The 26,441-nt window shown below is 39.9% G+C and overlaps 1 protein-coding gene across 1 annotated transcript in view; it reads left to right on the top strand.

Moving 5' to 3' along the window:
- cerk (ceramide kinase) overlaps positions 1-26,441 on the top strand; it is a 50,772-nt gene that overhangs the window by 11,868 nt on the left and 12,463 nt on the right. The window contains exons 2-11 of the mRNA XM_084910206.1: positions 5,291-5,419; positions 6,764-6,886; positions 9,193-9,318; positions 9,996-10,062; positions 13,388-13,533; positions 18,868-18,942; positions 19,073-19,225; positions 21,107-21,212; positions 21,476-21,555; positions 25,306-25,511. Of these exons, the coding sequence (XP_084766332.1) occupies positions 5,291-5,419; positions 6,764-6,886; positions 9,193-9,318; positions 9,996-10,062; positions 13,388-13,533; positions 18,868-18,942; positions 19,073-19,225; positions 21,107-21,212; positions 21,476-21,555; positions 25,306-25,511 (1,211 nt within the window). The remainder of the gene's footprint in view (positions 1-5,290; positions 5,420-6,763; positions 6,887-9,192; positions 9,319-9,995; positions 10,063-13,387; positions 13,534-18,867; positions 18,943-19,072; positions 19,226-21,106; positions 21,213-21,475; positions 21,556-25,305; positions 25,512-26,441) is intronic.

Raw genomic sequence — 26,441 nt, 5'->3', positions numbered from 1 at the left:
TATGAATGCAACAATTACACAAGCAATGTTCGTGCTTGTGTAATTGTTGTCTTCACTGCAGAAGGGTGTGGACAGAAGCATGAGAAACCTGCCTTGTCCGATTTAAAACCAAAGCATGCATTGGTATGTGAAAGTGTATTAAAAGAAGTGTCTGGATTAAGAGTTTCACTTCCTGGTGGGAAAAAAAGCCTCTCTCATGCTCGTTCCAAGAGCATGAGAGAGACTGTAGGGTGATGGTGTTGACCAAAGTGGTTTCCATTCGGGGAATCCGGACTGAGTCACATGAAAAATCTGTTTTTGAACTTTTTTCAGAGTGAATAATCGCTCTTTGGGTAAACTGATCAAATCTGTTAGAAGTCTTATAACGGAGTTACAAGTTCAAAAAAATCCACATAACATTTAGTATACAATCCTGTCTGACAACTTCAGGGATGGTGTAAAAAGTCTTCAGACTGGTCTTGCCTTTTAATAGTGTTCCCTTTTGCATCACAGGTGTTAATTCATCTCACGTGGGTTGAGTGGAAACTAGTGGTAGCCGAGGCCCTGAGGATATGAATGTTTCTGGCTCAGTAGAGAAAGGCACTAACGGTGCCTGAGCCGGGGATTACACGCACACTTGGGGCAAAGCAGCGCACTGCCATTGCCAGGGTTTGAGGTTCAGAGTTAGATGGCAGGGTTGGAGAACTGCTCATTATGTTTCTCCTGATCCACATTGTATGTGAGTGTGTCTTTGAATTTGGCCTTATTCCCATGCCAGTTAAGCTGCCCGCTCCCTTGTTGGGTAAAAGAAGCCTGAGCAAATACCTAAGAGCTTATTTACAGTTGGCTAGCAAAATGCACATAGTACAAAATTATGATCATGTCGATTTCTCGGTGGAAGGAGGACTAAACTAAAGTTAAAACCAAATAGAAACAGACAGAGCTCAGTCAACAGATACATCAAGTTAAGTTTGTGTATTTGATCAGGTTCTAACAGCAGAAAAGAGAACTCTGTACGTAAACACACAAAGAGAGTGTTAAAAACCAGTCAACATCGTTCTTATTCGTGCTTCTTTGTTCCTTATTGTTTTAGCATTCTTCCTCTTTTTCTAGATGAATCTGCTTTTCTACCAATCAGCATTCAACCTGTATACACTGTGTCACGATATACTGTCTAGCTTTTAGGAGTTCAAGGGAAACTCGAACAGGTCAAGACCTGTTCGCGTTCAAGGGAAACTCGAACAGGTCAAGACCTTTAACATGTGATCAGGGACAAACAATTCTGCCACTGGGCAGGTTTTAAAAAATGGGCAAAAGGTCAAGGAAACTCCAAGAGTCACTTAACAACCATCCAAGCGTGGCAAAAGTAACTGAAAGATGTCAGTAATTAGCTTTACAAATGTTCAAAGTGATTAAATAAAAGGCTGCAGGAACATTAATATTCCCTTTCAGAGTTCTTAGGTATCAGTGTAGCAATGAAAACAAACATCTGAATGCGTGTGCAGGATTTCTAGTTATTGGGCAAAAAAAAGTCCCTTTTCCCTCCAGTTCCTGAAAAGCTGACTTTTTGCAGATAGCAGACCTCTTCGGTTTGCTGTAGCACACTGAGCCCTGTGGTATGAATAGGCAGCACACACATGGCTGACTACCAGTGCCAAGATTCTTTTCAAGCACAAAGAAAAGTATGTCAGAGCAGAGCAGAGAGGATCTGCCTTGTATGGCCGAGGGCTTAGCATGTAGCTTAGGGACCGCACTGAGCTAAAAAGTGGAGAATTTATGTGGGGGTATGTGCTCTGCGTGTGTGCATATCTGAGGATGTGTGTATGTGCCAGGGTTATTAGAGCAGCGTTAGAATTCGGGAATGCTAGCCATTGTTTCCAGTTTCTTCCCCAACTAGGTTCACTGGGGTGTCGGTTTTGTTTGTTTCTTGTGTTAATTTGACCAAGTGGTTCAGAGGAACACCCTGACTGTTTTGTGTGGCAACGGCTGTGAATGCTCATGTATATGTTGTATTTTTGTTTTGTATTTTAAATAAATTTGCAAAGATTTCAGCAAACCTTTTTTCTTTCACTTTTCCCTCTCGTTCTGGGATATTGTGTGTAGAATTTTTAGGGTGAAAATGAATTTGATCCAATGAATCTGGAATACAGTGGCAACAAGTAAAACACTGTGAATATTTTACGGATGCACTGTGAAAAGATAGTATCATGAGTGTGGTTGTTGGGGGGTTTTGGCGGGGGGTGCCTTTGGGGGAATTGATTTGCCTACTTCTTTGAAGATATCATACGTTTAATGTTTTGTTTTGGATTTTGGATTCAGGCCTGGGAGCTTAGGATGATACGTATGTAAATGTGTAAAATACAAGATAAGATTTTTCTGATAAAATTTCTCAGAGTTTTAGACACAATTCAGGCACAAGATTGGTACTGAGATATAAAACAAAGTGCAAATTCAGAATTTCACAATGAATTATCTGGAACCTGTTAAAGCTGTTTATCTTTGCCTTATGTTATTGTCACTATCATCATCACCAGTCACAGAGTGTGGCCGCTGAGGTACATGGTGCTTAAACCAATGCTCTGCTGGCTCAATAACTGCAGAGTTCCAAACCACCTCCGACATTCAGATCAGCACAAAAACTGCACTGGGACCATCATGGCATAGCAGCTCCTAAAACTGCAGTGTGTCGGTGGCCAATTACTTTTGTCCATCCAAATTTTCTAGCACGTTCTGATCTGAATATATTGTGTTGAAATTTCTGCTTATGTGAACTGAAAACTTTGAATTGAAAATTGTAAATCTAGTGGTTGATTTGTATGATACATGGACAACCAAACAAATTTTAGCGTTCAGGCCAGAGCTCCAGTTTAACAGTTTAAAAATGGAATATAAAACTTTTAGAAATTCATTATGTATTTTAATTCAATACCAACAATCGGTTTGGCGGGAGAACTAGGTGCTATTTTTCAAATAGTTTTTTTTTCCTGAAATAAAGCCATTACCCACATGGCCATAACTCTTCTTCCTATTTGTCAAAGTGTGAATATCGATGGCCATAAAGTTATTCATGCCTGCATGGCGTATCATCTTTATTTGAAAAAGAAATGAAATCCTATTCCCTCAGACTCCCAGGGGAGAAATAATATGTCATGCTTCCCTCCCATCCATTTCACCATATCAGCTGAATAAATTTGTAGGAGAGACTGGAATGCCTGTATGTGACGCAGTTGAACAGGTCACTTAAAACTCAATGCAAGTAATATTGTCCTTCCATAGTACAAAAGTGCACAGCTGAATTTGTTCTGTTAGTAGCCATGCTCGGGATTTGAATATTTAAATAATGAAATGGTTCAAAGGGAAATTTGTCTCGTCAGGCCTGGCAATATTTAGGCATCAAATTCCCAGCACCGGGTTCCACCTTCTTAAAATTATTTTTAAGGATTATATTGCATTGTCTGTCACATAAGTGTGTTCACATTAGTAAGGATGTGAAGATGGATGAATGCATTCCCAACAAATCCTTTAACACCACTTTTCAACGCAGGGTTCTTTAATGTCACTTAGGAGCCCTTCAAGTCAGCTGAGCTGCCCCGTCTTGTTACTGCCAGGAGGTACCAGGTCACACTGTGCTCAGAAAATTTTGTTAAACCTCATTCTCACGCTTATGGGAGACATTAACAAAGGGATGTATTTCCTTCCCAAACACTCACAACCTCTTGGGACATGACAGTGTTATTCCCATTCATTTTGCTCCTTGTGAAATGAATTCCAGGCTGCTGTTCTGAAGTTGGATACAGTATCCAACAGTTTTGACATTTTAGAGGGAAATCTAAGCTTGCTGATTTATTTGTTTATTTATTTTTGCAGTGGGAAATGAAAACAACCCACTGATGTATGATTACAAGTTATCAGGCTTACATCTGAAAACATTTCTGTACTTGAAACTCTTGCAGTGCTTGGAAATAAAGAGAAAAATTAGCAAGTATACAGAGTGATTTATCCAGCATGCTTATTCACTCCCCTTTTAAGTCTGTTTTAGTCTCCACCAGTTTATAGAGAGGATAAAAGATGACTCGGGTTATTGACTCAAGCACTTTGTTAATTTCCACAGTGGAATAAGACGAGTTGAATGGCAGTATTATCAGCTAATGCTGGCAATGGATAATGAACCTGCTTTGCAAGGTGTATCCATGATGTACCTGGAGATTGAATGGAATGCTAATGTGGTTACCAAAAATTAGTCTTCTGACAAAATGTAACTCAAACCCAGGATGCACAACCTCAAGTCTTACTGCCTGAGGTAATTTAAATGAGTGAGTAATATAAAAGTGCAGTCCTATGCATTTTTCATAAATGACGCAATTTGCTATAGATACCAAATGCACTGATGTGTTTGTTTCTCCTCTAAATTTGAGTATTTAAACATGTGAATATACAGGACATTTACATCAAACAAACTAGAATTTCTTCGAGGAGACAGAAACCATTACATTCTTTGTTTTAATTTCTGATCATCAGAGGACAGACGTGGCCCCTGTGGCATTCTCGTTGCTTGGTGGGGTCCTGTTATGGATGTTCAGGCTGAGGCTTGTTGTTTTGTCCATCTTTGTTTTTTTTGTTTTTTTTATATATAATGAGACACAACATGAGGCTGCATGCTTGTTGACTTCCAACTTGTCAGTCACAAGTTGCTGAACAATGAGGTCTTCGTTTGTGACTCACATGGGGACCACGGTTTGCAGGGTGGACTTCATGCTATGTTTCAGTGCAGACTGGGATTGGCCACTTGAGGCTTGGTGAGACAGCCTCAAGAAACCAGTAAGGGAAATGCTGCTGTTTCCAGATATTCCCAGTTAGCCATTTGGATACATCCGGCTGTTTAGCTGCTAAATGCTCTAATTTCTTAACCAGCTACTAACTTCAGTTGCTTGGTGCTGGGCAGGGAGCATACAATAGGCTTATCACGGCTTTCTGACAAAACACCTGCATGTTACATCAGTAAATGGGGCTGATAAGAGCAACAATAAAGGGAGTGGACAATAAAACTAAAATATCGATGTGCCACATTCTCAACGGTGTAGAGGGGAATTGCAGTTGAATGATTATTCTTTGTCAGCTTGGCTCAGAGTGACCCCTTCCACAGACCACTTAGTTTCAGGATCTATTGTCCATATGAAGAAAAAAAAAGATACTGATTACTGGAGATTTATAGATTACAGCATGCATCACGAATGCTTTTGTGTATAAGTTTTGTGTGCTTTGGTCATTGTGGAATGGAGTGAACTAAAAGAGCCATTTCATGTCATTTCAGTACACAGCTATTCTGTTGACGTGTGTGAAATTGTTGCTGTCCGCAAGACAGAAGACGATGACCAAGACGCTGCACAGACTGGGAAACTTCAAAAAAAGACAAAACAGCTGTATCCCTATGCATTCACAGGTATGACATTTACAGAAGCACTTCATTATCACTAGTTTTATAAAAGTTATGCAAAGCCCAAAGTAAAAAATGTAGCATTTTTGTCTTTAAAAACCCCCCATCAGTTTCTATCCTATGTCTCAGTCTTATTAAAGTAAAAACTAAACTGATAAAGTAGCCACTTTTACCTCTGTTGCTTCTTCCAGCAACTGAACCTGAGGCCAGTCTATATCAATGTCGCCTTGAATTTCCTATAGTATGTTAATGCCACATTACAGTTGCACTTTGGTTAAGCGTGCCAAGAGGCTGTGTTTAGTGCCACAAGTCGCAAGTGATGTGACACTGGGAATAAGCCTGTAGACAGCTCCATAGTCAGAAAGTAATGCATTAACAAGAGAGCCCCTCACAGCTTAGCAGACTGGGTCTAAGATGGCAGCATGCCAGCGACTTTGGGGCTAATGCTTGATTTGGAGCCATTAGATTATATCCAAACAAGATCGGATTTACATTATGTATCGCAGCCAAATGTTAAAAATTACCTCACTAATGTGAGCGTTTACTGGCAATGAAGTGCGTCGAGTCTGACACGACTGCATTGCCACAGTCTGTGGAAACTTGGCTTCAAAGACGCACCCCATCACTTACATCCTGATTATGTAACATATTAAAGGATAATTTTGCACCCACTCTGAGCGTCTCTTTGCAAACCCCATGGTGAGTACGAGGTACGGTTAGCGATTTGGACAGCACAACTTTCCTGAAAAGTTAACTTTTCTATCTGATGAAGAAAATGCTTAGTGTGATAATTTCACTTTGAAATGCTTAGCGAATGAATCTGCTGTCAAAGTGCTTAGTGAGTGAATTTTTGCTTCTTAATGTAAATATTTCAGTAATGTTCCTAGCAGGATATTATGGGACTCTGTCTCTACTTTGTGTGTGTGTGTGTGTGTATCTGATTATGAGCACAGCCCTGTTTCATTTAGGAAACTAATTTCTTCATGCTTTCATTTCTGACATAAGCACATATCTGAATAATCTGTGCGTTAAGGATAAAGCCCAGGTTTATTCTCAGGGCAAGCCCCCACTGTGCCAAAGCCAGGTAATATGGTAAACGACAAAAGTAGGAATTGGCAAAAATACCTGCCTACTAAATAAACTATAGGTCACAAGCGATCTGGGTATTTTATGATTATGACTTTAAGCAAGGCAAAACGATGTGAAAAGAAGACATTATCAGAGGCTTTGTTTAGCACATTTGGAGGCATTTGTCTGATAAGATGCTCTATGGGAATGATAAAAGCATCTTTCGTCTCTGATTTTTGTTGATAAGTGGTCTCTGGAGTGTTCTGTTTTGTTTCTTTACAGTTTCCTATGTGCGAAGGACACAACAGCACCAGTGGCGGTGTAGTGAGGTCACCTTTCACTGTGACAACCAGGCACTCTGCGAGGAGTGGGTCCAAGTTACAAATGAGCAGCTATCACTACTCAGTATGTGTCATCTGATGTTCTGTAAAAGATATGGGTTTGTACTTTGTACCTGATGTACTGACCCGACGCACCATGAAAGTTGTATTTTAGCCAAGTGCACGCGGTCATTAAGGTCCACTCTTACAGGAAAAGGTGTATTAGAAGGTTGGCACGGTGGTTAGCACTGTTGCCTCACAGCAAGAAGGTCCTGAGTTCAGTTCCACCATCAGGGGTCTTTCTGTGTGGAGTTCTTCTCCCCATGTTTGAGTGGGTTCTCTCCGGGTACTCCGGCTTCCTCACATAGTCCAAAGACATGCAGTTAGTTATGATAGGTTAACTGGAAACTCTAAATTCCCTATAGGTGTGAGGGCGAATGGTTGTCTGTCTGTCAGTGTTAGCCTGCAACTAACAATTTTTGAATTTTAATTTAGAAATAGGGATGCCACAAACGATTATTTTGATAGTCGACTAGTCACCGATTATTTTTGCGATTAGTCGACTAATCAGATCATGCATCCATTGGACGTAAAACGTACAGCTTATTGCACCAGCATGCATCTGCTCTTATATAACTATCATTAGCTTACAGCTTTAAGTGTTTAAGGTATGTACCAACTAAAAATAAAGACAAGATGAGAGTTTATTAAATTTTAATGACATTTGCAGATTGTTTCGATGGAGTTTAATCTGCCTAACGTTTATTCAGCTGTGTAAAAACTATAACTTTAATCTCAGCCAAACCGATTTAATCAGGAACAAATAAAATACTAAAAAAAGCCAAACAATATCATTTTTAAGTTATCTAAGTGACTTATATATCATGTTTAACCTGAGTAGCGAAAGACGGCGGTGGGTTTGAAAACGATTTGCCGGGAGTCCGGTGTTCTCACGGGCTCTAGTTAGCCTTGAACCCCGGCTAGCTATCGAGCTAGTGGGTAACAGACATCTCCGAAAACGTCGGGGCGCTTTTGAAAATATGTGGTGTCTTGATAAACTGAGCAGATATTTTAGGTTTACACAGCTACATTCTCGCCTGAAAATATGTTAATCGTTTATTTTGTGACCCAGAAAGAATAATAAGAGTAATATTAAAACTCACTAGCTGCCGCCATTGTTGACAACTGAGCTGGGCCGCGCTATGAATTCTGGGACACAGCTTCTTCTTCTTCGGGGTTTAACGGCAGCTGGCATCCTTGTACATGCAGTGCTGCCATCTTCTGTTTCAGTCCGTTATTACACTCTTAAATACTACTACTTATTCCTGCGTCTTCTGGGATCTTACAAAGCGTCAAACGACGCGTCGACTATTAAATCAGTCGTCGGCGATTTTAATAGTCGACGTAATCGTAACTAGTCGACTAATCGTGGCAGCCCTATTTAGAAATATTAAATAAAAAAATAAAAATAATTAGGATAGCTAATGGGCAGTCCTACAGTAAAAGAGAATGGCATATACAGTATATAACTAAAAACGAACATAGCAGCACATTATCCATCAACATGTTTACAAAATAATTAGCTTGCTAAATGTAATGTTTTTTGTGTACTAACAGATTACATGGTGATACAAAGTTATTAGACTATTATTCAAGCATATTCAGTTTCCATTTTATTTTTCACCTGAGTGCAAAATGCTCTCTTCTGCTTATGGGTTTAATAAGCATCACATGATTCGGCTGTACAGAATATAGTGCTTAACTAACATGCTGAAATAAGAGTGGAAGGTGGGTTTAAGCCATTTAAAATGGTCCTCTTAGTCCCATTTCGCTTGGCAGGATGAATCAATTCAAGGTAATTAACCACATTCATTTTGAAGAAGTTGCTGCATCTTCAGTAGTATTAGTCACACACCTTTACATCGCCCATTTACAATCCATTTATGTAATCTAATGGAACTTTTGTCTTATTGCCAAACAATATGGCACCCTATATTTCTTTGTACTCATTTAACACTTGATCCAAATCCATTCATTTTCACTTTGAGCATCCCATGTATCTTAGTTTGTTGTCCTAAATGCACTCCTCCACAACAGCCATAAACAAGCCATTTAGTATTCTCCATCGCAGCTCTTTGTAGGTTTATCACCGAATGATGCAGTGCCTCTGAATTGCTTCGCACTCCTCCTACAGTCAGTAGACACACCATTTATTTCTTGAGCGGCATGTTTTGGGGACAAGTCAGGTTGACTGAGCATTTTGAGAAAGGTCTCTGGTTAATGAAAACTTCATCAAACTTTTGTCAGCTGGACATTTGTTTCAAAAAAAAAAAAAAAGGTAAACTCTACACATTTTAAAAGATGATCTCATGCCCCTCCCTCTTTTTGCAGCCAATCGACCAAAGAGCCTTCTGGTATACATCAATCCATTCGGTGGAAAGCGTCGTGGGAAACGTATTTACGAGCAGAAGGTGGCCCCAATGTTTCGCCTTGCCGGCATTGCGACCACTGTGATTGGTGAGTCCCTATCAGTAGCATTCCTTAACATTTAAATAAAAAATGAGTCTTGATGGTTGCCATATAGATCTCCACTGCCACTGTGGCCTCTTGTGGGGACTGGAGAGGCTTGCAAGGATATGATTTGGCTTATAGTGCCATTAATCATGCCACCACCTTAATGGAAGCTGTGATAGTTGATAAGCTCAGGTATCCAAACACATCTATTATTCAATAAGTGTTTGTTACAGCTACACATAGTCTGGGGTATTGATGGTCCATTAGAGGGACCGCTATTCACCTTGGGCTTCCTACAGCTGCTGTAGGTTACAGGATTGTGTGTGTGTGTTGCTATTATATGCCTGGTAAACAGAATTACTGTTGAAATATTGTTTTTGTTTTTATAGGCTCATTTTGCTGGCTAGTATACAGTAGCTGAATTAGGTTGAGGTTTTTTGTTGTTTTTTTTTGGGGGGGGGGGGTTGCCAGCACACTTATGCCTCTTCTGACCATTAATCTGCTCGATAGGTTCCAGTGAATGTTTCAAAAGTGAAGTACTTTCCTTGTCTTGTATTTCAAAATGCCTGTAATAGAGTGCTTGTTCTACCAGTCAAGCCACAAAGTGCCTAGTTATTTTGTCAGTATATTCCCTTTCATTGAATGCCTACTAATGCTTGCCATTTGATTTGTTTCCATAGTTACAGAGCGTGCCAATCATGCTGAAGACCACTTGAAAACAGAGGCCAATCTAGATAAATATGACGGGTAGGTACTTAAGCTAGGTAGCTCTTGCTTTTAGGCTTTGAAAACTGGTTCTTCACCGTGACATGAACTTGACTCTTCTTTGTTTGCTCGTACTTTAATAAAGCTACTGAGAAACTCGGCCATAGTTTGTATTAACCTCTGTTGTATTGCAGTCTGTGTTGTGACAGATTACGGATACAAAGTTCTTTGTGTTTCTCATATTTAACAACGTGAAAATATTCTGATCATCTTAATCACTAATCTGCTTTGTCAGGACATTTCTTAAATCTCATGCGTAGTCTCTCTATGCCACAAGTAATAAATGCTTACAAAGAAAATTTATTGGTTTATAATAATAATTTAAAAAAAAAGAAGATTAAACTGAGTAGATGTTGGATGTAAGTGCTCTAAAAGCACTCCAATGTAAGATTAAGGGTTTGTAGCCATGTTAACTCTTTGAGATATAAAGCTTAAAAACACATCAGTCTGGTGGTTTATATTGGTAGCTGTTGATGCTGTTTCTTTTGTAGAATGGGGGTTGTTATGTTGCCGGCATATCTATTGTTGTTGGGAAAGTTCAGTTTAGTTTGGTGTTATGGTAAGACTTGAAATTGTAGGGCAATGTTCAAAAGGTTTGGTGCTGTTGTATCATAGCGTGACAGGAAATGATAAAATGAAAGGTTCTTTCCTTTCGTGTTTTCAATACTGGCCCGTTTCAAGGTTATTCTAGATAACTAAAATTAAACTGAAAACTAAATATAAGTGTGAAAAAACACTTTGCAAAGAAAAAGGAGATTGAGACATATCCATTAATTCAAAACTCTTTCGTGGTAATGATCCATAACTCAGTTTTAATGTTCAAAGCTTGGGTCATACACTGGTAGGTAGGGTCTAAAAACTCCAACAAGCCAATCTTAAAGGTTGCTGTTAAACAGTGAGGCAGGGAACAAAGGGGAGGATGGCTGTATATATGCTAGGTGGCTAATTACCTGGTAGGAAATGTATCTGGCTGAAATATTCACAGGAAAATGGGAACAAAAAAAGGAGGTGGAACAAGCAACAATTAAAAGCAGGTGATTAATTTCAAAATAAAAGTGATTAAATGGATGTGTATGGTCACAAGATGAACATTCATCATGTGTCTGATCTAATTTCACAGTCATGAAAGTTGAGCTTTTTTGCAAGTGGAGTAACACATTTTCTACAATTACTGACAAGTAGGGCTGCCACAAACGGTTATTTTAATAGTCGACTAGTCACTGATTATTTTTGGGATTAGTCGACTAATCAGATCATGCATCCATTGGACGTAAAACGTACAGCTTATTGCACCAGCATGCATCTGCTCTTATACAACTATCATTAGCTTACAGCTTTAAGTGTTTAAGGTATGTGCTAACTAAAAATAAAGACAAGATGAGAGTTTATTAAAGTTTAATGACATTTGCAGATTGTTTCGATGGAGTTTAATCTGCTTGACGTTTATTCGGCTGTGTAAAAACTATAACTTTAATCTCAGCCAAACAGATTTAATCAGGAACAAATAAAATACTAAAAAAAGCCAAACAATATCAGTTTTAAGTTATCTAAGTGACTTATATATCATGTTTAACCTGAGTAGCGAAAGACGGTGGTGGGTTTGGAAACCATTTGCCGGGAGTCCGGTGTTCTCACGGGCTCTAGTTAGCCTTGAACCCCGGCTAGCTATCGAGCTAGTGGGTAACAGACATCTCCAAAAACGTCGGAGCGCTTTTGAAAGTATGTGGTGTCTTGATAAAATGAGCAGATATTTTAGGTTTACACAGCTACATTCTCACCTGAAAATATGTTAATAATTTATTTTGTGACCCAGAAAGAATAATAACAGTAACATTAAAACTAACTAGCTGCCGCCATTGTTGACAACTGAGCTGGGCCGTGCTATGAATTCTGGGACACAGCTTCTTCTTCTTCGGGGTTTAACGGCAGCTGGCATCCTTGTACATGCAGTGCTGCCATCTTCTGTTTCAGTCCGTTATTACAGTCTTAAATCCTACTACTTATTCCTGCGTCTTTTGGGACCTTACAAAGCGTCAAACCGTACGTCTACTATTAAATTAGTCGTCGACAATTTTAATAGTTGACGTAATCGTGACTAGTCGACTAATCGTGGCAGCCCCACTGACAAGCCTCAACATCTGTGACCAATGGAAGTTTTTCTCTAAGAAAAACCTGCAATTTTATTAGCAGCAGTATTAATTATGAAGGGGAAATGGAGCTGCAAATCATCTGGATACAAATTTGACCGGGAGGTAACTTGTAGATGGAGAATAATAAAGGACCCATGACTAATCCCTGGGACACTCTACAGGATTTAAGGAGCACATGCTGTGTATAAAACAATACTCATGATCATAGACCTCTCTGCATTGAATCATATCTGTTATTAACCTCTGTCTCTCTTCCACAGCATGTCTTTTATCCTGTCTTCCTTCTCTCACCCCAACCGGTCGCAGCAGATGGCCGCCCCTCCCTGAGCCTGGTTCTGCCGGAGGTTTCTTCCTGTTAAAAGGGAGTTTTTCCTTCCCACTGTCGCCAAAGTGCTTGCTCATAGGGGGTCATATGATTGTTGGGTTTTTCTCTGTATCTATGAAGCGCCTAGAGGCGACTTTTGTTGTGATTTGGCGCTATATAAATAAAATTGAATTGAATTGAATTGAATCCAGTGTCTATGATGATGTTAATGTAAAATGAAGTGGTCAAAAGTCACAATGAAGCAATATCACTAGGAAGTTTTACTGGAATTTCAACATTTTCTATAGTTTTTTTAAAAACATATATTTGTCTGTTTCTATATCTAAATCTTGACAATAAATGAAGGTTTTCAGCTCAAACTGCACATGAAGCTGCTCAGGTCTGTAATCCAAAGGTGGCATTCAATGGCAAAATACAGTTTATCATGGAATATAAAGGGTCTCCTATTTTCCAGCTGAGTTCTCCGTTGTTTCCAGCTCATATTCATCAGCTATTCATTCTCCCAGAGCAGGGTTAGAGTCCATTATGGTTTTACTCTGCAGCTCATATGATTTATAGATTTATAGATGAGTTGGACTTGAGAAGCTGTTATGCCTGATAGCACAGTGTGATATTCTTATTTACTGGGCTTGCACAGTTGGGCCTCCTCTTCAGTGATGTTTTTGTCAGTTCTCCAGCTGTGTAGTTATTTTCCCTCTAGCATGTGTGTGTCATTTCAAGCGCATGTACATGTAACACAAGTCATTACGTGACATCCAGTCGATCTTCCCGGATATTAGAAGGGTCATGACAAAAACACTTACTGAATTGTTGATTTCATTTTTCTGCCAAGGGTGGTGTGTGTTGGTGGAGATGGGATGTTCAGTGAAGTCCTTCACGGGCTGGTTGCCAGGACGCAAAATGACCACGGTGTTGACCAGAACCAACCGGATGCTGAATTGGTGCCATGTTCTTTACAGATAGGAATCATTCCTGCAGGTGAGCTTTGGGAATCATGTCATTATGAAAAATGCGTGGGAAATCTGCTCTATATGTATTGTACAGACAGAGTGGCATCAGTCTCTTCAGTCTCTTGTTTTTCACAAAATAAATATTTGAAATGAAATTAGACTTTTCCAGTGAAGTTTATGTAATAAAAAAAAAAGTTAAACTTTAATTTTAAAAAAAATGCAAATATTGACAGAAAACATTTTTATTAACTCATCACAAACTTATGCTCCATTGAAGTTTGAGCTACATTTTGATAAAATAATGTCGCCTTTATTATTTAGAAATGTATTAAAATCAGTGGAGCAGTGGTTGGCACTGTCACCTCACGGCAAGAAGGCTGGGATAGAATCCACTGACTGGGGCCTCTGATATGTGACTTCTTCCCACAGTCCAAAGACATGCATGTTGGGCCAACTGGTGATTCAAACTGGTTATAGGTAGCCAGCTTTTTGTATGTTTTAGTACTAGCAACCTATTCAGGATGTGTCCTGCCTCTTCCCCACCATTGCTAAGATGGGCTCGATCTACTCTGTAACCCTGGATTGAATAAGATGTTTTTAAAAAGAACGGATGGATGTCACTTTCTAGTCTGTTTTTTCTGGGGGGGTTTTCTTCTATTTTTTTGTTTTTCTTTTTGATGGAAAAACTACTAAATCACAGGTAAACACCAACTTCTGAAGTCAAGGTCTTCTTTTTAAAACCTGCAACTTTACAATTTTTGCAGCACAAACCTTTGTAGAACATAACGCCCCGAGACATTATGATTAGCCTACACAATTTTTATTTTTTGTTCTCAAATGAAAAATCCATGTTTGTTTGTTTTTTTTTATGTTCTGTCTACACATGACATAACCCACAGCTGAATGAACTGAGGTCACACTTGTTTTTTCTCTGCTGTCAGAAATCAATTGTGACTCTTTCATAAGGTCCTGCTGTCTCAAATAACTGAGTTACAGCAAGTTGGATGATGGATGGTTATGATTTTTTATTTTTTTTTAATAAAATTGGACTGAAGTAGTCCTACAGTTAAAAGAAAAGTCTTAAATGCATTAAAATCGCACCAGAACATGATTTAGAGTCTAATTGCGATAACTTCACACTCTCTCATCCCAGGTTTCTGAGTTACAAGCAATGGTCTCTATGGCAACAGGGTAGGGCTCCCAACAGGGGCCTGCAGAGGGTCAATCAGTCCAAGTGCCATAAATGGAAACGTGCTGAGTGACATTTTGAAATCTTTAATTTTCATGAGGATAGAGATACAGTGCAAGACCAATATGAGGCTATCCTGTGCACAGCTTGATGTTGATGACATGGGTTTTTAAAAAGCTGCTGGGCACAGAGTAAGTGATTTTTAGGCCAGTTACAAGCACAATTTGGACTTTTGTCATTTTACATTTGCAGATAAATTAACATTGTAGGTGTGTAATTTCCACTTTTTTCTAAAATTTCTGGTATATATTGAATGAATGTCTGTCACTGGCTGAGATAACACAATGGTGTTGGGGCCCATGGCTACCTGGTGAAAGCATTTGTTTACATGTTTGTACCATTACTTAGTGGGTAGTTGACCCGTGGGCTAAAGTTAAAAGGAATTGGTTGTAAAGTTGTTTGTGGAATTACCACTGAACTTTCAATCAAATGTTCTTTTTTTAACATATCTGCTGGACAGTTGTTGTTTTTTGTTTGTTTTTGTTTCATTTTTTTATGAAGAAAACATGCATCATACTTTAAAAATCACACCCATTGCTACACATACATGTTTTGCATACTGAGTATCACCTTCCACTCATCCTGCACATTTTATTGCACTACTTTTCTATCGATGTTTCTTTTTGCTTTTCTTTTTTTTTTTTTTGCTAGCAGATGGAACTCACAAGGTCATTCAATACAAAGTCAGAGCTATAAACTGCTTTTCCTCTGGCGTGGGTGAAACTCAGCTGTACTCTGTTTCCATGCCTGAATTAATTTATTAATGTGGTCATATGTAACACCCTATATGCACAGGAAAGGTAGTCTCCTAACACCAGTAAAGATGCTGTATAGATTGCAGCATTGAGCCGTGGCTTTCTAATACTTCCTCTAGAGTCGAACATTAGATTTTTGGGGAGTAAACAAAAAGTTCTCATAAAATCCAATAAAAGGAACAGACTTGATTGCAGTGGTGCACGGTGACTTATACAGAAAACCAAAGAGAGATGATGAATATCCAAAAAGAATAATAGATCTTAAACCACTAAAATATAGCGTTTCATGATTTGGTTCTGCCTCTCTTTTATTTATGCTGCACGCTGCATGGAAACTTTGAGCTTTCTGCATGCCTTCCTGGTTGAAGAATTTAAAAATATTATTACTATTATACTTAAAATATTTACCATTAGCTGACAAGGATGATTGAAGAAGAAATGTATTAAAACCATTCCTTTAGTAGCTATACCACACACCTTAGTACACATAAAACTGTAAAGTACTGAACATAACCATTGTTATACTGCAGAAAAATGTTCCCCGTGACTGTTATATGGATTTCATTATTGCTGCAGGTGTGTAAGGCTTCAAGTACACTTTTGTGTAAGGTTAAGTTCAGCGTAATGCTTTACATACTGTTTAATGGTAGTAATGCATTATATTCTATAAAAAGTGTTTGTAGTGGCTTCATGTGAGGACCTCATATCTCTAATAAGAATCAGAATACTTTAATAATCCCCAAGGACGTTATGTGTAATAAGTTCAGAAAAACACAACTGCTGTCAAAGTATATTGAAATATATAAATAACAAAACAGCTAAAGAAAAAAAGGCTTGAGCATTGGGTGACATGGTTAACTGTCAGTATCTACTGAAGGATTAAAAATATTAATGAAAAATTAGTTAAACAGCTGGTTATACTTAACTGTCGTTCAGTCAACTAAGTGATTTCAGAGTTACTAAATCTAAAAGTGTACTTGAAGCCTGCAGCTGGTCAACCTGCCTATTAATAAAAAAAAAGTTTTCTAAATCCTCTACATCAAGCATGTCAGTGGTTAATGAGAGGAAACTTGTTTGTTACTATAATAAATGCATAGATCATAACTGATCCCAGCCCGGGGGGACCAGAGACGAGCAGTTTGTCTTGCTAGTCTCAGATAATTCTCCCATCACAGACTAGAGGTTTATCCTTAATGTGCAACAGAACAACCAGAAAAAGTTGCTGGTCTCTCAGCCTGCTCAGCTCCAGCCCTTTAACACCAGGTAGTGGACACACCCATGAAATGTACATATAATACAGATTCAAGTGAAATCAGAATTAAGCAGAGTTAATCCTGCTTCCTGAGACAAAAGCCCAACAACATGGCAGTAATTTAAACAGTGGATGCAAAAGGGCAACGAGAGAAACTTATGAGACAGAACACTGTTTGAGATGAAAGAATAGAGATTGAATTTACTTGAGTTTTAACTGATGACTATTTATAGATTTCACTGGACAAGCAGTCCTTCCCTTGCTTGCCCTGATGGGACACTGCTGCTTTATTGTGCTAACTGTAGTATGAACTGAGTAACTACAGTTGAGTGTCAGCATCTATCTCAACTGAACACTTAATTTGTTCATTTAGTTTTCTTTGCTACTGGAAACATTTTCAGGTAACACAAATTAGACAATTTTGATTAAAAAAACAAATATTTTAAATCAAAGGTCTGCTTTTTTTGGTTTGAGGCTGTTTTTAAGATACTGCCAGTGCAGCCATGAATATATTCATGTACTGAGGATTGAAACAGCTAAAATATCCTTTTTGGAGCAGCTCTTAAAAGCATCTAGCGTCCATTGTTTTCCCAGAGACAAAGATGATCTAACTGCTGAGATGATTTTACTGGCAAGACAGTTTTAGGGGAAACACAGATAAAAAAAATGGAGCATCTCCACTGAGGATTTGCCTTGTGACAGTTTATGCTCTCTCCTCAGAATATGCCAGCAAGCTATTGTGGTTGAGCAACTTAAGGGGAATAAAACATTGAAGATCTGAGCACTAAACATCATTGAAGATCTGTGTGCAGCAGTTATATTCTTTCAAAGTCAGCTGGCTTTTACGGAGTAGCTTTAGAAGACTGAAATGGCACATGTCACCTTTTTTTATGCTCAGCAAAATAGCAGGCAGTGCAGGGCTGTCAGGAGCAATCGGAAAGTGTTTCGGATGTGATTATGAAGCTCGGAGGGGAAGAAGCAAAGGCCAGATAAGTGATATTCATAGAAAGTCAGAAAAAGCAAGAGAGGGAGCTCATCTTCATACTCATCTGTGTGTCCGCTACTGAATGACAGGCCTGATCTTCCCTGTCACGCTTCTGTGAGCCAGCTCAAAACATCACTGGTTAGATTTCACTCTCCTCTCTTTGCTCTCTTGCTCGCGCTCTCTGTCTTTCATCAGTGGCAGTAGGTCTATATTACCACTTGAGTATGATCAAAGTAGGGCAGATAGGTCTGAAATTACACCATGTGGTGCAGAAAGAGAGATACTGGCTGATTACCTCTCAAGTTGAAAGATTTAATGTCAAACTCAACATTTCTCACAAAGCGGGGATGCCTCTTATCCCTCATTTGTTGCTTGAAGAGAGCTGATGATAGCCTGGAGCCTGGAGCTATCCGATCAGTTAACTTTATGACTACGATGTCTCCTTGCTTCCGTCTAGTGAAATTATTCAACTAAATTCCCTTCACTTGGTCAAAGATTTGAGAGACGTGACCCTGCTTATGATGTGTAAGGACTGATTTAATTTATGAGAGTATGTTTTACACACACTATCAGCATCTTGGAAAACTTAAGTGCCAACAGTGTCTGCTAAGCTGCTACACAGTCTCTTCTGATTAGGTGGAAGGCGTTCATGACAGAGTACCCATCACATATCCTAAGTGTATATTGCAAGCTTTAGATTTACTGAGAGTTGAAGACATAGGAAAATATCATATCTGCTCCACTTCCTGTCTTAAGCAATGGAGGAAGACATGGATTTAAAAGGAAAAAGGCCTTTCAGTATGTACATACATGGTGACAGTTACTAAGATGCATCAAACAGCCAAACCAATGCTGGCACATTTAAAAAAACAAAAAACAAAGCAGAAAGAATAAGATGTGCTTTTTTCATTATTAAATATAAGCATAATTAGCAGGAAAGGGACCGTTGATTTATTAGTTGATTGTATAAACCACTACACTCCAGAGCCACTGATTAGATGTATCCACATCTTTGAAAACCCAGACAAACAAAGAGAGGATATAACCTTCTGGTAAATTAAAGAAGTATGTCATTTTTATTTCTTTAACCGGAGCGTATCTTTGTTTCCGTAACCCAACAGGGTCTACTGACTGTATCTGCTTTGCTACAGTGGGAACCAACGATCCAGTTACTTCTGCTTTACACATCGTTGTGGGTGAGTGGAAATTGCTGAAAGAATATGAAAAACTTAAAAGAACCAACAACCTTTGAAAGATTAGACTAATTTTAGTTTCATATTCATGTTATTTTTTGTGCTTTTTTTGTTTGTTTGACTATCTCAACAGGTGATTCGCAGCCAATGGATGTGTGTTCAGTTCATCACAATGACGTCTTTCTCAGATACTCAGTCTCATTGCTTGGCTACGGCTTCTATGGAGATGTGCTTTCAGACAGTGAGAGGAACAGATGGCTTGGCCCTGCCAGATACGACCTGGCAGGTATGTGGGCCATCAGTTTTCTAAAATCTGCCTAGATCATTTAACCTTTTATTTTTAACTCTTGGCTCACTGTTCTTAAATGCTATCAATCTCACAATGAATTGTTTTAAAAAAGATTTAACCTGGAGTTCATCCCAGGGCTTGCTGGCTTTGTAAAGGGTCCAGAAAACAGCAGCAGCATCAACAGTTTTCCTAACACCACGATTAGATGAGATGGTCTGCAGAAACCTCTACATATTATTGTTATTGTTACTTTTTTTTTGTCTGGGCTTCCACGCTATGATGACAGATAGGAAACTAAACTAGAGCCAGCTGAACAGAAATAAGCAATTTTCATCCACAAAAATTGAGCTCCACTTATCCAAAATAGAAATCCATAAATTTAAACTCATCTTTTTACTTTAATTTACACTTCCTGGTTGCAGGTAGGCAGAAAAAAATGAGGTGTGATCAAAATGTTCTCTAGTCATGTTATGTCCCAGTGTACTTTGTGCCTGTGATGTGTGCTGTGTGTCAGAATGGTCATTGATTTTCAATTTCAAGCAGTGGAAGGACTCACATGGAAGTGGTTCGGGCTACCGTTGGGCTTGGAAACTGTGGACCATTCCACTGTGAACTGCTGAAAAGTGCTTAGATGTAGCTGTAGGCCTGGCTCTCACCAACAATGATCCTCCAAGCAAAATTCAGGTCAATTTGAAAGAGAGCTTGATGTTTGCTCTTTTGCCGTTTGAGGATTATCGTAAAATCGCACAATGCACAGCGCAAGTGGACAGAAGAAGGCTAAGATAGCATCCACACTGGAAGCTGTCTAGACATGTTCCCAAATGGAAAACTTGACCAAAGTTAAATCCCTTAGGTTTAGCCCTGTTTAAAAATAACAATAACACCTTTATTGTGTTCACGTTTAACACAGCATCCTTACAGGTGTAACAATTTGGCAGTTATGATCATTTGTAGGAGGAGTATATAATAAACTCTAAATATTGACACAACTCTGCATGCGATAGCAGCAAAGACCAAACAACACCCTTTGCATATTTGCTCGGACACAGTGCCAGCATTTGATATGGTGATGCAATAAGAGACAGATGGGTGGATGAATGGATGGACAGGTAGTTAGTATAGGTAGACAACTGAACCCACAAGGGAAATAATTGTATTGCAGCAGCAGGATAAAGAATAAAAGGTAGTGCAGCCTACAATAAATAAACAGCATAGTCACAGGAGCACTGTGAGTGCCTTATGCTGTGAGGGAGTGCAAAAACTTTACAAATACAACTACAGAAAATCAAAATGAAGTTACAGAAGAAAGTGACATTGTGCAAGAGAGTTGTGCAATTAATAAATAATATGAATGCAATAAGCTAGAAAGGTTTTTGGTTTTTTTTGGTTTTTAAAAATGAAACTTTTATGCAGTAATCAACAGTGATCAATAAAGTGGTTCTGCAGGGTAGGGGGTTACATACTTGCCTAAAAAGTGAAAGCTGGTTTGATCCCAGTGAAGAACAACAAATCCACTTGGGGTTGTGTCATCCAGCAGAGGAATCTGGATGATTGTGTGGAAGTTTCCCAAACTTGAAATTCATAAACCATGTATGATCAACACATTCCTGTGACCTCTGAACTAGGTTTCATGTACCAATGGGGCGGGGTTTTAGTTTTCTGCAGAGCACCTCATGTTTTCCAAGCGTTGCGGCAATCTCCCTGTGGGAGACAAATCTGACAAACTGCCTACTGATGCGTGCAGATGTGTTGTGTTTTATTTTTGTTTTTCTAGTAAAACCTTAAAAAAAAGAGTTCAGGTTGAAATTAAGCACAACAAAGTAAAACACACTGGCACATTTGGATTCTGCACTCACACTGACTGTGTTTCCTTTCCAGGTGTGAAAACCTTTCTGAGCCACAACTACTACGAGGGCACCGTCTCTTTCCTCCCCGCCGAGGACGACGTGGGGAATCCGAGGGACAAGCTGCAGTGTCGATCCGGGTAAATAAAAAGCTATCGCTTTATTTCGGGTTTTCAGGAAAGTTTCATCCTTTTCCAGAAAGTGCCATCACTGTGTAACTCGACAACTTATTGTAGCATAAAATGTGACATGACCGAGCTACAAAAGGCTTTAGACTTATAAGCCAAGCCAGGTTTTAGATGGACCGAATGCATTCCTATCAAATGCATCATTTAGGCTTGTTAAAGTTTGGAATGTCAGCAGGGAGACTGATGTTTTAATCAAAGTCTCACTGATATTTCAGGTGCAGCATCTGTCAGCACAACCGCTCATCAAAAGACACGCACAGCGACGTGTCGGAGGAGAAGGAAAAGCCAGGCAAAGGTACGGGTTCGGGTTTATTACTAGAAATGTACCGCCTTAATCACACAGGAAAAAGTGCATTTCTCATTTCTCTACCTCGTTATCTGCTTGTTTGTCTAGTTTGAAACCATTGCCAGGCTTCTGATACATGTGAAAATGAGTATTTTTACAGGCTGTAGTTTTAAGAATAGAGACAGGAGAAGAAGGGGAAAAAGAGGAGAGGAAACAATCCCACGCTGGCTGTCTTTTCCCTTGAAGTTGTACACATAAAACAGGGGAAGATTTGCATTTTTCTCTCTTTTTCTGTGAAAGATTAAGTACCTGAGGTGGACTGAGTGTAAATAACCGCATCATCTTCTCCCTCGCAACATTTCGCTCCTGGGTTTTCTGTTGGGTTGATTTTTTTTCTTCTCCTTTTTCTTCTTCCTCTTTCTCTCCCGCAGCACGGCAAAATTCTTGATGAGATTCTTGATGAGTTATTGATGAGAAAACGTAAAGTGATTTTTAGTGACAGCGCATAGCTCCCCTGTTATGCCCCCCCGGAGCCGCCTTCTTTTTTTCTTTTTTTTTCCTTTTTAACCTATTGATTTACCGAATCTCCAGCAACCAGCCCTCGCGCCTACTTTGCGAGGTTACATGTTCCCAGTTGGACTCTTTCTGTCTGCACAGGACCGAGGACGACAGCCACCTCCTGCTCTCCCTCTGACCATTTGCACACGTACACACACACTTTATTACTCCCAAGCCCAAGCCCTCTGGAGCCAGATGAAATACTGACTGTGTTAGTGTGTGTTAGTGTGTACTCTGAGCTGCAGATGATCTGTGCGTGTGTGTTCTCTAATTAGTGCCAGGATGTTAAATTCAGTAGTATCTTCTCTTGGCTATCTGGCACTCAGGGCTCCTCTGGAGTGTTTGTGTTTATATTTTTTTATTTTTTGCCTGTTTTAAATATAAAAGCAAGTGCAACCTGTTTGTGTATCTGTGCGGGCCGTGTGACCAGCTTCCACTAATCAGAGCAAAATTTGGCTCTGCCAGCACTGACAGGGGGCTTTTGCCTCAAGCCACTGCTGCTGTTTGTTTTGTGCTTTTTTTCTTCTTCCTGTCTTCTTCTCTGGTGAGGGAAATCTCAGACAACTGCTAAATCAATGAGGCACGACACACTCCCTCACTGCAAATGAGCCAGCCTCTCCTACAAAAGCAAACACTCATTTGGAAACATTCTCCAAACGCAGAGCCTACAGTCCACCGTTGGATGTCTTGCTGTTGTTGTTCTTTAACTTTTACATCACTGCTTTCCAATTAGAATACTGTTGTTTTAAAGTAGCCTCGGTGGGCTTGTTATCATTGGTTCGCGTTATCACCTCTGTAAGTTTGCTTTTGCAATGTGTGTGTGTGTGTGTGTGTGTGTGTGTGTTGGGGGGGTGGGTAATGAATCGTTTTGCTTTCCGAGATCACATAATTTTCCCTCTGAGCTGCTCACGGAGCAGTCAGATGCTAATTTGGATGTCTGTGATCACTTTTTTCCAGCTTGCTGCAGCAACTATCACCCTGGTGACAGACACCGGCGGTCCTGTGGATGATAGCACTGTGTCTTTGATACGCCATCGCACAAGTAAACAGCCACTAATCTCGGAGGAACAGAGTGGTGATTTGTGAAGTGCAACCATCGCGTCTGTCATTCGCGGTATGGGAGGCCACGCACGCCATTTAATCATAACGAGCAAACTCGCGGTTAACCCATCAGCCTTCCACCTTTGTACGACTTCCTCTTTCTTTTTTTGACCCTTACCTCGCCGTGCTTAATTGCGTTTCGTAGCGGAAGACTCGCAGCCTTGGTAGATTGGTGTCGGCGGGGAAGTTTCTATCTTGGCTCAGTCAGCGGGGTAGCTGCACTGAGAACGGCTGCCAAGACATCTGGATCTTAATGGACCCTCATCAGCATCACTATTGCTCTGTGACAAGCTTGGAGCTTAACCCCAGGACTCATAAAGACTTAGCAAAATGCAGAAAATATTTCAAAACCCACATACCTGATGGTGCACAGATTCTTCATTTCAGCTTGAAAATGGACCCTTCTGGACGAGCCAAACATCAAGCTCAGTGAGGTTTTTTTTTTTTCATCTCTTATCTCAGTTGTACAAGTACATAGCTTGAGGTTTTCAGAATTCTCCAAAACGAAATAAAATGTGGCGTTTTTTGCAAATGTGGCAGAGCTGCAGCCGAATTGCAGGTAAAGTTCCAGTGAACTTAAAATCTCTTCAGCTCAAGGTTTGCTCGTTTAAGAGTCTCAATGTCACACGGAGGAGTTTGAATATTGCAGAGACAGCAGAAGAAGTTAAGCAAAAGCACAAATGGACAAAAGCAAACTGATAACCTCACACTTTTAAAAGATTACCTTCGACCGCTTGAGGCGGGGTTGTGAAAAAAGTCTTTTTTTTTCTCATTCACCACCACTTGATTTTTTTATTTTTTTGCTGCTAACTCACCATTTCCCTCCATCAACATGACACATTTAATTCCAAGTGGAGTGCACTTAAATAAAAGTGAGTGTGGTTATTTGGAGCATACAGCACCGGCAGCTTGGAGCTCTGTAGTGTGGTTCAGCAGTGCAATGGATTACTACACATTTGGCAACCTAATATGGAATACTGGAAACCAAGTCAAGTTTTTAAAGGTTTTAAGGAGAAAGATGCTGACATCCAGCAATCAAAAGTTAGAAATGTGCAACTGAATGAAACTCGCTGAACTCACTGTTGACCTTGGTAGCAAAGATTCTTTTCAAACACAACAAATGCCAGCTTCCTAGTGTGTAAACCTATTTGATGTCCAGTTGCGCTTGTGTGGAAATGGAGCAGGTGTGTCAGGTGAGGAGCTGGAGAGGAGAAGTGGCCCATCTCCTGCACGCTCTACCAAAGTAATTCCAGGAGTAATTCTGGAAATTTGGAATTTGGACGAATTTATGCTTAGGTGTCCAAACTTCATTGGAGAACACTGCCATGCGTAAAGTTCACGTAACTCTGAGTTAAAGGCAGTATATCTCTCTGCTGCATTGATATGAAACTGAACTCTTCTGCAAAGGTGTGTTTAAAGTGAAAAGTACTGTTTGGGTTGCGTGCCTCTTATGATCACAAAAGGGTAATTATGGTTGTTTTGCATTACAGGTAATGCAAAACAACAGTAATCGCACAATTTAATAGTGTTTACATGTAAGTTTACTTTGTAAGTGCCACAGAACAATTTGCAGCTTAAGCTGTTTTGTGCCCACAGTTTTGAAATCAGACTGCATGTAACACCTGATTTCTTAACTGCACAAGTTTAAGCTGGAAAGCACCATATTTGCTGACTTCCAAGTTGGCTTGCAAACTGCAACTATAAACTGTATAGGGGCACTTCGCAGACGCACATATCTTTTAGTTAGCGCTGAGCAACAGACTGCTGAAACAGTTTTATCTTCTGTTGACACACGTGATGGTCAAAGTGGCTACACCCCAAACTAAATCCAAACAGGTGGGTCATTTAAAAAAAATATACACTGCCTTAAAGATGTTAAGAAGGGGAAAAGTGTATGTAAACGGGCTGCAAAGACGTTCTTTTTATAGCTAAAGTCGTGCACTTTAACATCAGTCTGTGTGGATTGACTCACCTTTGGAGCCAGCCTCAAGTGGCCATCAGAGGAACTGCAGCTTGTGGAGTAACATCTGTGTATGAATGACTTCACCTCATCTAGTCTGTTCTTACTTATAAACCTAAATGTATTGATGTTGATTTCAGATGACAGCAGTGACTGGAATGAGATCCATGGAAAGTTTATTGCCATTAACGCAGCCAACATGAGCTGCGCTTGTCCTCGAAGTCCAAAAGGCCTGTCACCCTTCGCCCACCTCGCTGACGGCAATGCAGACCTGATCCTGGTGAGGAACTGCTCCCGCCTGGACTTCTTCAAACACCTTCTTCGACACACCAACAAAGACGATCAGGTAGGCGTACGCAGCTGCGCTGTGTGCAATCAAATCTCAATGCACTTGCTATTACCTAATAGGCATGCAGCAGTTAAGATGCTTTTCCCCTAATATGCCTAAACTGTCGATAAATGTAAAGCACGGGGCATGCTGTGCATAATCTTACTGAATGGAAAAGACTGCAATTCGGATCCAGCAGGGATGACAGAAGTGATCTTCAGATAACAGTGAAGCAGTCCTCTGTCAATCATCGTGTTAAACACTACGCACAGCATCAAGTTCAACATGATGACTTTCCAGTCTGTGCACAGATGGATTGAGTGTGTTGAGCCTGTAATCGAGTAAGCAGAAGGAAGAGTTTGCCCACTTGCTGTGCTAGCACCTCCCTTTGCTGACTCTGCTCAATTTCTCAACTCTGGTTCACTTTAGTTCAAATGCCTGAGCCCTTATGCCTTCCCACGTATCATAAATAACCTCCACCCTAGTCCAGAGAGGCACCGGTAATCGCTGCATCAGGGATACACTGTATGGGAGAGCAGGCTCATACCAGACTAATGCCCTCACAGGATAGTACAAGTATTACCAGGGGTAGTCTAGTGATTAGTAATAACTACCTCAGGAAGGACCACAGGAAGTTTATCCCATTCAGAGGGATCTCAAGTAATTTTATCTGCACCGGCTGCCTTGGTAAAAGTGTGAATTTCCAGTATTTTTAGCCCAAGCCGGCATCGTGAGGCGATTTCTAAATGTCAGATTTTCCTTTTCAGTTGTGCCCCAATATTTAATTCAAAAAGGTAAAATATTACCCCCGTGATGTGGTTTGATTCGATGATTTGATAGATTTCCAGTTTTAAAGTTGACATTATACAGCGGCACAGAAAGGCAAACATTTCGATGATGATAAAGTAAAGAAAATGGTATTCAGAGCAGAGCGCAGAGGCAGGTGCC

This window comes from Perissodus microlepis, chromosome 17 (assembly GCF_051167445.1).
Source record: "Perissodus microlepis isolate ML-2025 ecotype Zambia chromosome 17, ASM5116744v1, whole genome shotgun sequence".
NCBI classification, from domain to species: Eukaryota; Metazoa; Chordata; class Actinopteri; order Cichliformes; family Cichlidae; genus Perissodus; species Perissodus microlepis.
The sequence above is the reverse complement of the archived record's forward strand: the minus strand, read 5'-3'. Positions and strand labels throughout refer to the sequence as shown.